Raw genomic sequence first — 10,248 nt, 5'->3', positions numbered from 1 at the left:
ACGCGTAGTTTTGATTCAAAGTCTGGTCGGGGTCGTTGTTTCCAGAATGGTTGTATAACCTTTGTCGGAAATTCAAGCACCTCGAGTTTCCTATCGTGTGACTCCCTACATTTAATTTGAATCATACTTATAAGTCTGAGAAATAATAATTTATCAATAATATAATGTATTAGTTTTTCTCTTTAGATAAGTTAAAATTTTAAATATCCAATAACAATCACACATATCGTTATTTTAATCATTTATTTATTCTTTCAATTATTAAAATCAATGGCTTCATGAAACATATATATACTAACTCAATATACTTAAAGCAACAACGATTAAAAAAAAAAAATTACGAGAATTATACCTAAGAGGGCAACAAGATCAGTGAGATCGAGTCCTTGAAGGTTGAACATGTTGACAATTGTCTGTAACGTGGAGTCGGGAAAAGGAATATTCTCCATGGAACCACTCAAGCTTGCTTCTCTTGCATCTCTTCTTCCAAGATATACTTCCCAAGTCGGTCCACCAGACTAGTGTAGATTATTACAAAATCAACGAGTGTTTGTTACAATTACGCACGCACAATTATAAATCGTAATGATTGTGTTAGGAGGATTGACTTACAATTACAACGGAGTCTCTAGCAACGAGAGCCAAGATATCGGCGCAAGAAACTGTCTCAGGACATTCATATTCCAAGGCAGACTTAATCTCGTCAATGACTTCGAAACCTCGAGCAGAGTCTCGATTTGAAGTTGATCGTTTCTCGCTTTCTATGGTTCCACTACTGTCCAAAAGGACGGAAGCATCACATCCCTGCACCAATTACCAAATTATGTATATATTAAGACTGAACATTTCTCCTTATTTACGTCAAACATTGTATATATGAAGAATATAAAGCAGATTTTGTAAACATTGACGAAACAATCATGGAAATGGAGCCTAAGCAGTGAGGCAGCCATGCGAGGATCAATGGAGTATGCTTTGGCGACGAAAAATTGAACGATGGCTTGTGCTTTCGGGCAGGAGTTGTCGTAAAACCAAGGGGAGAGAGAGGCCGCGCTTGTGCATTCATGTGTTCGATAACACATAGAAAGAGGTAAGAGCGCAGCAAGTAAGAATTGAGCGAGAACAATGCACACCATTGACTTCACCATTTCTGTATTCAATGGGACTCTTAAGGATGATTGGGAAGTGATGATTGCATGGTTGAATAATTTATAGAGGAAGGTGTGACAGGTATGAATGTTACGTACAACACACATATTATGTTCGTTACATCTATATAGTTTCCATACTTCCAAGATATATTTCGTGTTTTAATATCACTTTTGTTATTTTAAATGGAAATATGTCGATAAGAATCGTGAATCGGCCCGTGTGCTAACATTACCTAAATTTGTATCACTTGANGACTAGTGTAGATTATTACAAAATCAACGAGTGTTTGTTACAATTACGCACGCACAATTATAAATCGTAATGATTGTGTTAGGAGGATTGACTTACAATTACAACGGAGTCTCTAGCAACGAGAGCCAAGATATCGGCGCAAGAAACTGTCTCAGGACATTCATATTCCAAGGCAGACTTAATCTCGTCAATGACTTCGAAACCTCGAGCAGAGTCTCGATTTGAAGTTGATCGTTTCTCGCTTTCTATGGTTCCACTACTGTCCAAAAGGACGGAAGCATCACATCCCTGCACCAATTACCAAATTATGTATATATTAAGACTGAACATTTCTCCTTATTTACGTCAAACATTGTATATATGAAGAATATAAAGCAGATTTTGTAAACATTGACGAAACAATCATGGAAATGGAGCCTAAGCAGTGAGGCAGCCATGCGAGGATCAATGGAGTATGCTTTGGCGACGAAAAATTGAACGATGGCTTGTGCTTTCGGGCAGGAGTTGTCGTAAAACCAAGGGGAGAGAGAGGCCGCGCTTGTGCATTCATGTGTTCGATAACACATAGAAAGAGGTAAGAGCGCAGCAAGTAAGAATTGAGCGAGAACAATGCACACCATTGACTTCACCATTTCTGTATTCAATGGGACTCTTAAGGATGATTGGGAAGTGATGATTGCATGGTTGAATAATTTATAGAGGAAGGTGTGACAGGTATGAATGTTACGTACAACACACATATTATGTTCGTTACATCTATATAGTTTCCATACTTCCAAGATATATTTCGTGTTTTAATATCACTTTTGTTATTTTAAATGGAAATATGTCGATAAGAATCGTGAATCGGCCCGTGTGCTAACATTACCTAAATTTGTATCACTTGAAACAATAGAAGGCTTGAGCCATAAATGATTCGAAAAAGAGAGGCTTATATTTATTCCATTCAACAACCATATAGAGGCGTAACGACCCTTGGGTTAAAAGAGTACGTCATATGCATTGTTCTTACTAAGAGCCACACTAAAACATTATTGTGAAATGAAAATAGTACCATATACCATATGCATCTAATGATGACCACCCGGAAGCTTCTCTTTGATCTTTTCCATCATGCCTTTCTTCTCGTGGTGAACGGTGGTGCCGGTATCATAGGCCGTCGTGGTGGAACCTAAAGAAGTCTTGTTGGACTCATGATGACCCGGCAGCTTGTCTTTAATCTTCTCCGTTATTCCCTTCTTCTTCCTCCTCCTTCCACCTAGTCCATCGTCCTCCTTCATGCATGCATGCACACACACGTGTTAATTAGTAGAACATCAACAACAACAAAAAAAGTAAAACGTTTTTGCAACACTTCCCATATTTGAAATTCGAAATACTCATGTTGGAAGGTTGCGAATATTATAAAATTTTAATTTTTACACGTATGTATTTGATATAAGCAAAGCAAAAGTACTCTCGCTCCTTCTTGAAAATTACTTTTTTAGAATAGATATTCTTGGAAACAATTAGGTGAAGTCGAATTAAATGAAACAGCTTATTATATTTTGGTGATATAGGAAAAGTACACTAAATATTGCAAAAGCAATTGCGGAAAATAGAAGTATACGTACCGAGCTAGAGCTAGAGCTACTTCCTGAACGGTGAAGCATGCCACTCAAACCACCACCTTCAGCGATGACCGGAGCTGCAGTGGTGGCTGAAACTGGATTACCGAATTGGTCAAGCTGTTGGTGAGTCTGCTGAGCTCCGGACTGGTTTTGGTAAGCCTCCATTTTCCTCTTACAAGTTACAATTGAAAATTCAACTTTCTTTTTTAGCTATAGAACAAAACTATTCTTGACGAGATTCAGACTCTTTTGAATGATTTTTTTTTATAGAACCGCAACTTTGGATAGGGATCATAATCACACATATTTAAAATAATCTGTGTTGATTACGAGCGAGACACATGGCGATTACGTAAGACGTTGGTATTGTCAATTGTGGTTGGTATGACACATGTCCGTTACTACTAATCCACCCACCTCGTTTAATTAATCCCTTTAATAAATAGCTTGTTTTGGACTATATGGTCCTGCAATAAAACAACACTCCATATTGCTAACGCCATCGTTTCGTTTTGTGTTTCTTGTTCCACCTTTGATGTTCAATCTTTAAATTTTGAGATTTTAACACATTTACACATACATGTAACAATAAGAACAACGAATAAGTTTTGTTAAATTCATCTTTGTTTTTAATTGAGTTAAACTAATTAGTAATTTGTGTTTGTTACCTGTGGGAGAAAACAAAAGAGAGTACTAGAGTAGTAGAGTAAGAGAGATATACAAGTCAATGGATAAATTTGGTACTTTTAACTCCTCATACATACTTACCATTATTACCAAAATGATTACTCTACTTTGTATCCACTTTTAAAGTAAAAGGTTGTGGTTGTCTGCTCTCTCAATGGTTTTTTTACACATGTCTAGTTTCTTCTAAGTTCCTTTCAGCTTTAGTTGCTGAAGTATCTTCGGCTTTTTAGTTTTTTTGGGTCACAGAGTAGCTCATTCCCCCTGATCACAATGTTCAATTTCGATAAAATAATTCACATATCATCAAAACATAAAAACCAACTATATATAAACGAAATCAAAAGTGGAAACTCCATATTAATCAACGACCGAATCACTTACATATACGCATAAACGCGCTTTATTTAAAACCATCATATTAAAAAACAATACAATACAGATACTTAAATATTATTCTCAAATTAAACAACTTGTTAAAACTTAAAATGATTCTAGTTAGTGACTACCAGGAAGCTTCTCCTTGATCTTATCCATCGTACTCTTTTTCTCGTGGTGAACAACTCCAGTATTACCATAACTCGTAGTGGTTCCAGTTTGATGGGTTCCATGATGACCAGGCAACTGCTCTTTAATTTTTTCAGCTATACCTTTTTTCTCGTGGTGAACTACACCAGTGTGTGTAGCACCATGACCCGTGTGAGTACCAGTTTGGTGAGACCCCTGATGACCTGGAAGTTTCTCCATGATCTTCTCCGTCATCCCTTGCTTCTCGTGGTGAACACCGCCAGTGTTACCATAACCCGTGTGGGTTCCAGTTTGGTGTGATCCACCATGCTGACCTGGCGTCACCTGATCCATAATCTTCTCTGTCATCCCTTTCCTCTCGTGGTGAACACCGCCAGTGTTACCATAACCCGTGTGGGTTCCAGTCTGGTGTGATCCACCATGATGGCCTGGCGTCACCTGATCCATAATCTTCTCCGTCATCCCTTGCTTCTCGTGGTGAACACCACCGCCAGTGTGTGTAGCACCGTAACCAGTCTGATGAGTTCCATGATGGCCTGGGGTCACCTGATCTATAATCTTCTCCGTCATACCTTGCTTCTGGTGGTGAACACCGCCAGCGCTAGTAGCACCATAAGCAGTGTTGGCTCCTCCGGTGTGATGAGGTGCATGATGACCTTGGAGTTTCTCCATGATTTTCTCAGTCATTCCCTTCTTTGGCACTCCGGATTGGTTCTGGTAAGAATCCATTTTCTTTCCTCGACTCTCTTAAAATATAAACTTGTAACTCTTTTCTTAGATATATAGAAAACTTTGTTTTTTTGATGGATGAAGATTAATNCGGCTTTTTAGTTTTTTTGGGTCACAGAGTAGCTCATTCCCCCTGATCACAATGTTCAATTTCGATAAAATAATTCACATATCATCAAAACATAAAAACCAACTATATATAAACGAAATCAAAAGTGGAAACTCCATATTAATCAACGACCGAATCACTTACATATACGCATAAACGCGCTTTATTTAAAACCATCATATTAAAAAACAATACAATACAGATACTTAAATATTATTCTCAAATTAAACAACTTGTTAAAACTTAAAATGATTCTAGTTAGTGACTACCAGGAAGCTTCTCCTTGATCTTATCCATCGTACTCTTTTTCTCGTGGTGAACAACTCCAGTATTACCATAACTCGTAGTGGTTCCAGTTTGATGGGTTCCATGATGACCAGGCAACTGCTCTTTAATTTTTTCAGCTATACCTTTTTTCTCGTGGTGAACTACACCAGTGTGTGTAGCACCATGACCCGTGTGAGTACCAGTTTGGTGAGACCCCTGATGACCTGGAAGTTTCTCCATGATCTTCTCCGTCATCCCTTGCTTCTCGTGGTGAACACCACCGCCAGTGTGTGTAGCACCGTAACCAGTCTGATGAGTTCCATGATGGCCTGGGGTCACCTGATCTATAATCTTCTCCGTCATACCTTGCTTCTGGTGGTGAACACCGCCAGCGCTAGTAGCACCATAAGCAGTGTTGGCTCCTCCGGTGTGATGAGGTGCATGATGACCTTGGAGTTTCTCCATGATTTTCTCAGTCATTCCCTTCTTTGGCACTCCGGATTGGTTCTGGTAAGAATCCATTTTCTTTCCTCGACTCTCTTAAAATATAAACTTGTAACTCTTTTCTTAGATATATAGAAAACTTTGTTTTTTTGATGGATGAAGATTAATGAGCTCTTGTATGATACTTTTATAGAACCGCAATTTTCATTTTGGATAGGAACCGATCATCCGATTCATTATAGATATTTTACTCCCATCTGTGTTTGCCGACATAAAAAGTGTCATTAATTAAATCCGTATTGATTAAGAGTGCGACACATGGCATGTAAAAGACGTCGGCGACTCGGCGTAGCGTTGTAGTGGTTAGCGACCGACATAGAAAAATACTAGCTTAGCTAGGCCTTATGGGCCTTTAGATATGGAAGGCCCATTAATTCACATTTTATCATCCTTAACGAAATTCAGTCGTTTGGTTCTTGTAACTTACCTTTGTTATTGTGTTCATCTTTAGATTTTGGGATTTTTTTTTTCCGCTCCAGATTTGAAATTGTTAGAAAAAAAAAAACTAAAAAAGCTTTGCTTTTGATTTCTCAAGCTGTGTTTCTTTCATCTTCTCATCAGGAAGGAATTGAAAAAGGTATGGTCTTTGGATCTTTTAGTTTTCTTCTATCTCTCTGAATCCTAATCTTTTTTTCTGTTATTGTTGGTGATGCTATTCGTGTTGTGAGTTTCCAGAATTTTTTGGGGGCTAAAAGATGGATCCGGATGCAGTCAAATCGACCCTTTCGAATCTAGCATTCGGAAATGTAATGGCGGCAGCTGCTAGAAATTATCAAAAGGTAAATAATTTTTATCTTTTGAGTTTTTGGTTTAAATCCATCAAATGCAATTTCGTAGTGACCTTTTTCTCATTTTTTTTTTGGAGATTGTTCAATTATATATGCTTTTGGTAAGTTTATTTCATTACGTATATGATATTCACAGAATTGATTCATCTATGTTAAAAGCAAATTCATTGTTGAAATGGTGTTTGTTTGATGTCTGTCAAAGTGATAGACTTTGATGAGTTATGGCTGTGTAGATAACCTGTGAGTAGAGTACTTGTATATTTTTGATGATTTATTCATACGGATTTGTAGGAAGTTCTTGCAAATGAGAAGGCGCAAGGATCAAAACCTGTTAATGAAGAGGTTGATCTTGATGAACTTATGGATGTAAGTGCAATGTTTGCTTGTTGGGTTGTTTTATTTTGTTTTGGGTGTATTGAGTTTTTTAAGCTTCTATAGTAGACTTACTTGTTTATTATGTTCTGTAGGATCCAGAGCTAGAAAGATTGCACGCTGATAGGATTGCAGCACTAAAGGTTATAACTTTGGCATCGCACTGTATAATTAGTTGTGTAGGTATCTGTATGAACTAAATCTTCTAAGATTCTAACTTGACAGAGAGAAGTTGAGAAGAGAGAAGCGTTTAAAAGACAAGGACATGGTGAATATCGAGAGGTAAGCGAAGGAGATTTCTTGGGTGAAGTCACCAGGAGTGAGAAGGTGATATGTCATTTCTACCACAAGGAATTTTACCGGTGCAAGTAAGATCTCCCATCAGCTTATTTTTTTTTGTTCGTCTTCTAATATGTGAGCTTGTAAGCATAAGATATTCACTCACTGCATCATTGTAGGATTATGGACAAGCATCTGAAAACTCTTGCGCCTAGACATGTGGACACAAAGTTCATTAAAGTAGACGCAGAGGTTAGTGTGAGCCACTTGATTAAAGTTAGAGAAAAGGAAATGGCTTTTGACGAATCCTTTGTGAAGCTAATGCTTGGTTGAAATAAATGCAGAATGCTCCTTTCTTTGTCACGAAGCTTGCTATAAAGACTTTGCCTTGCGTTGTGCTTTTCAGGTCTCGCCTCTTTCTTCTATTCATTCTTACATGCAGGGTTTGTTGTTAGGTGTGTAGCTGATAAAGTATGTGTTTCTTTATCATTATTAGCAAGGGTGTCGCGATGGATAGGCTAGTTGGGTTCCAGGATCTGGGCACCAAGGACGATTTCACCACGAATAAACTAGAGAACGTTCTGGTTAAAAAGGGTATGCAGAACCTCACACCCACTTTTCTTTTATAATTACAGCTCAGTTAGAGAACTGTTGCTTATGCAAATCTTTAACAGGAATGCTCAGCATGAAGAAGAAAGAGGAAGATGATGAAGATGCCGAGTACCAAGAGAGCATACGGCGGTCTGTCAGGTCCTCAGAGAATCTGGACTCTGATTCTGACTGAGCAAGCAGTTGCCATTGCTGCTAGTCTCTGTTTTGCCGTTTTGCTCTTTTGTTATATGTTTTATTAGAAAAGAAAACTTTGATATGAAATCCAAACGGTCAAATGCTACATTACATTGTATTAAGGTATGTAATACACCAACTTATTTTCGCTGATTAATAAAACATTGATCTAGTTGCTTGAAATGTGCCATCAGGTTCTGTGCGTTGGTGTTTTCGTCCACACTCCGCCTCTAAAGCCGACATCTTCGATCGGGAAAGACTCTAGCTCTGGACACCAGTTTGCGTTAACGCTCCTGAGGTAGGGCATTGACCGTTGCAGCACTTCCCAGTCCATGTCTAGGTCCGACAATGAACTTAACATCAAACCTTCGATTCTCCAGTGAGTATTATTCTCAATTCCCCAAAACCGTTCATGCATTTTCACCAAATTGCCTGAGCATATTGACATGTACCTCAACATCGGAAGCTTGTGAGGACTCAACCACGATGGACTCGACTTTCCAGGATAGAACTGTAGAGAAAGCTCATGGAGCTGGTGTGGAGGAGTGAGCGCATCTATTTTGGTTATGAGATCATCGCCGTAGCTATCGTAGCAGTTGATCGAAATGAACATAAGCTTGCTAAGGTTTATCAAAGAATCAAGCTCCTCATCTTCGATCTGATCGCCATGAGTCAGAGAAAGACCAAGTTTTCTGAGGTTTGTGAGATTTCTCACTTCACTGAGCTTGCACCCATTGTTGGACCTGGCTGGCTTAAATCCCAACAGTACCTCGAGGTTCACGAGACTTCCAATGCCCTTGGGGAAGCACTCAAGTGATCCACAATTCGTCATGTCAAGTACAAGGAGTTTCTTGAAAATAACAATGCAAGGTTGAAGTTGTTTCAGATTCTGACAGTAGCTTGCGTCTAGAATCTGTAGATTGCGGAGATCTTCCATGGAACGAGGAAACTGGATCAACGGATGTGTGTTGCTCAAACTAAGACATGCCAAGTGTTGAAGGCTCGCAATCTCATCCAAAATCTCAGACAGAGGAGCATCAAATATCGATTTTGAGATATCAAGAACCCGAAGATATTTGCAATCTGTGAATTTTTTGGCTAGGTCTGAGTTGAGCTTGTTCACCTCACCTGTTTTAGTTGTTGACACTACGCCTCTCATCTTATGATTAACTTTGATCTGCTTCTCATTAAAGTTTCCACTAATCCCAAGGTGACGACAGTTGAGGCCTTCCTGGTTAGAGAAGGAATCATTCTTCGCTATCTCGATCACCAAATCACGAACCATGTCATGAATCTTGCAAGTGATGATGGTTCCGCTATAGGTTTTGTCAACAACTTCTACCAAACACCTGTTTGTGAGCCCGGAAAAGCAGTCTTCTCCAGATTCAGTTGCAGATCTTCCATTTCTCCACATGACAAAACCTTCTCCAATCCATCCGTGTACAAGCTGCTGTTTCGGTATAACACAGTCTTCCGGATAGAGAGAGAGCGTGAGAAAGCATGCTTTAAGGTGGGAAGGGAGTTCGTCGTAACTCAATTGCAGAGAAGACATCACATTGTCAGTTTCAGAACTGTTTCCTCTTAGCTCATCTTGAAAATGTTCTGCTATTCGTCTCCATTCATGATAGACATGGTCTTTGCACAGAAGCAACCCACCAACCGCTTTGATTGTCAAAGGCAAGCCTTTGCATTTTGTCACAATCTCCTTGCCAACATCCTCTAGCTCGGGACGCTCACAAGTACCGTTATTTGCTGCAAATGCCACCTTACAAAACAGCAGCCAACTGTTATCAGAACTGAGGAGCTGTGGACGGTGAGTCTTGTCTCTGGCCTGAACCTTTAACGCAACAGATTCTGACCTTGTTGTCACAATGACGCTACCACCTTGTCCTCTAGGCAGTCCTTGGTAGATCTTGTCCCACCAACTCAAGTTCTTGTCCCATACATCGTCCATGACGATCAAGTACCTTTTCCCCAAGAGATACTGCTGGATCTTTCTCAGCAATGTTCCAAGATCATCACCAACACTCGCGTCCCCCAAGTTCCGCAATATGCTTCTCATGATCTGTTCTTCAGTAAAAGTCTGGGACACAGACACCCATATCCTTCTTTCGAAACGATGTTCAATCTCTTTGTCATTGAACACTTCTTGAGCAATGGTAGTTTTACCTAACCCTCCCATCCCAAC

General features: G+C 39.3%; 6 protein-coding genes across 6 annotated transcripts in view; 1 reads left to right on the top strand and 5 right to left on the bottom strand.

The window, feature by feature from the left end:
• Positions 1-2,235, bottom strand: part of LOC104783999 (peroxidase 36-like) — a gene marked incomplete at its 3' end in the record, with an annotated part of 3,098 nt that extends 863 nt beyond the window's left edge. Inside the window, exons 1-4 of the mRNA XM_019244161.1 lie at positions 1,794-2,235; positions 1,501-1,692; positions 353-518; positions 3-105 (exon numbers count right to left, since the gene is read on the bottom strand). Coding sequence (XP_019099706.1) covers positions 3-105; positions 353-518; positions 1,501-1,692; positions 1,794-2,144 — 812 coding nt within the window. The remainder of the gene's footprint in view (positions 1-2; positions 106-352; positions 519-1,500; positions 1,693-1,793) is intronic.
• LOC104780929 (dehydrin Xero 1-like) lies at positions 2,315-3,315 on the bottom strand. The gene is made up of 2 exons (XM_010505470.1): positions 3,018-3,315; positions 2,315-2,678 (listed from the first exon to the last, which is right to left on the bottom strand). The coding sequence occupies exons 1-2, from the start codon at positions 3,177-3,179 to the stop codon at positions 2,475-2,477; spliced, it is 366 nt and encodes a 121-aa protein (XP_010503772.1). The 5' UTR covers positions 3,180-3,315; the 3' UTR covers positions 2,315-2,474.
• Positions 4,026-5,048, bottom strand: LOC104780928 (dehydrin Xero 2-like). The gene has a single exon (XM_019244709.1). It carries the CDS (start codon positions 4,953-4,955, stop codon positions 4,197-4,199), a length of 759 nt encoding a protein of 252 aa, XP_019100254.1. The 5' UTR covers positions 4,956-5,048; the 3' UTR covers positions 4,026-4,196.
• LOC109132686 (dehydrin Xero 2-like) lies at positions 5,152-6,007 on the bottom strand. Its single transcript, XM_019244710.1, has one exon. The coding sequence runs from the start codon at positions 5,851-5,853 to the stop codon at positions 5,323-5,325; it is 531 nt and encodes a 176-aa protein (XP_019100255.1). The 5' UTR covers positions 5,854-6,007; the 3' UTR covers positions 5,152-5,322.
• On the top strand, positions 6,247-8,243 carry LOC104780926 (thioredoxin domain-containing protein PLP3A-like). The gene is made up of 9 exons (XM_010505467.2): positions 6,247-6,412; positions 6,511-6,614; positions 6,915-6,989; positions 7,091-7,138; positions 7,221-7,363; positions 7,454-7,526; positions 7,619-7,680; positions 7,771-7,868; positions 7,949-8,243. The coding sequence occupies exons 2-9, from the start codon at positions 6,531-6,533 to the stop codon at positions 8,056-8,058; spliced, it is 693 nt and encodes a 230-aa protein (XP_010503769.1). The 5' UTR covers positions 6,247-6,412; positions 6,511-6,530; the 3' UTR covers positions 8,059-8,243.
• LOC104783997 (disease resistance RPP13-like protein 4) lies at positions 8,136-10,248 on the bottom strand (the record flags this gene model as incomplete). The annotated part of the gene is made up of 1 exon (XM_019244160.1): positions 8,136-10,248. A coding segment is annotated over one exon (1,998 nt), but the record flags the coding sequence as incomplete, so codon positions are not given.

The sequence above is a fragment of the Camelina sativa genome, chromosome 4 (genome assembly GCF_000633955.1).
Source record: "Camelina sativa cultivar DH55 chromosome 4, Cs, whole genome shotgun sequence".
NCBI classification, from domain to species: Eukaryota; Viridiplantae; Streptophyta; class Magnoliopsida; order Brassicales; family Brassicaceae; genus Camelina; species Camelina sativa.
The sequence above is the reverse complement of the archived record's forward strand: the minus strand, read 5'-3'. Positions and strand labels throughout refer to the sequence as shown.

Coding starts and splice junctions, on each gene's coding strand:
- LOC104780928 (XM_019244709.1), bottom strand. CDS start 4,955: ATGGATTCTTACCAGAACCAATCCGGAGTGCCAAAGAAGGGAATGACT.
- LOC104780929 (XM_010505470.1), bottom strand. CDS start 3,179: ATGGAGGCTTACCAAAACCAGTCCGGAGCTCAGCAGACTCACCAACAG. Junction 2,679..3,017: donor GTAGCTCTAGCTCTAGCTCG/GTACGTATACTT, acceptor GCATGCATGAAG/GAGGACGATGGACTAGGTGG.
- LOC109132686 (XM_019244710.1), bottom strand. CDS start 5,853: ATGGATTCTTACCAGAACCAATCCGGAGTGCCAAAGAAGGGAATGACT.
- LOC104780926 (XM_010505467.2), top strand. CDS start 6,531: ATGGATCCGGATGCAGTCAAATCGACCCTTTCGAATCTAGCATTCGGA. Junction 7,139..7,220: donor ATAGGATTGCAGCACTAAAG/GTTATAACTTTG, acceptor CTAACTTGACAG/AGAGAAGTTGAGAAGAGAGA. Junction 7,527..7,618: donor TCATTAAAGTAGACGCAGAG/GTTAGTGTGAGC, acceptor AAATAAATGCAG/AATGCTCCTTTCTTTGTCAC.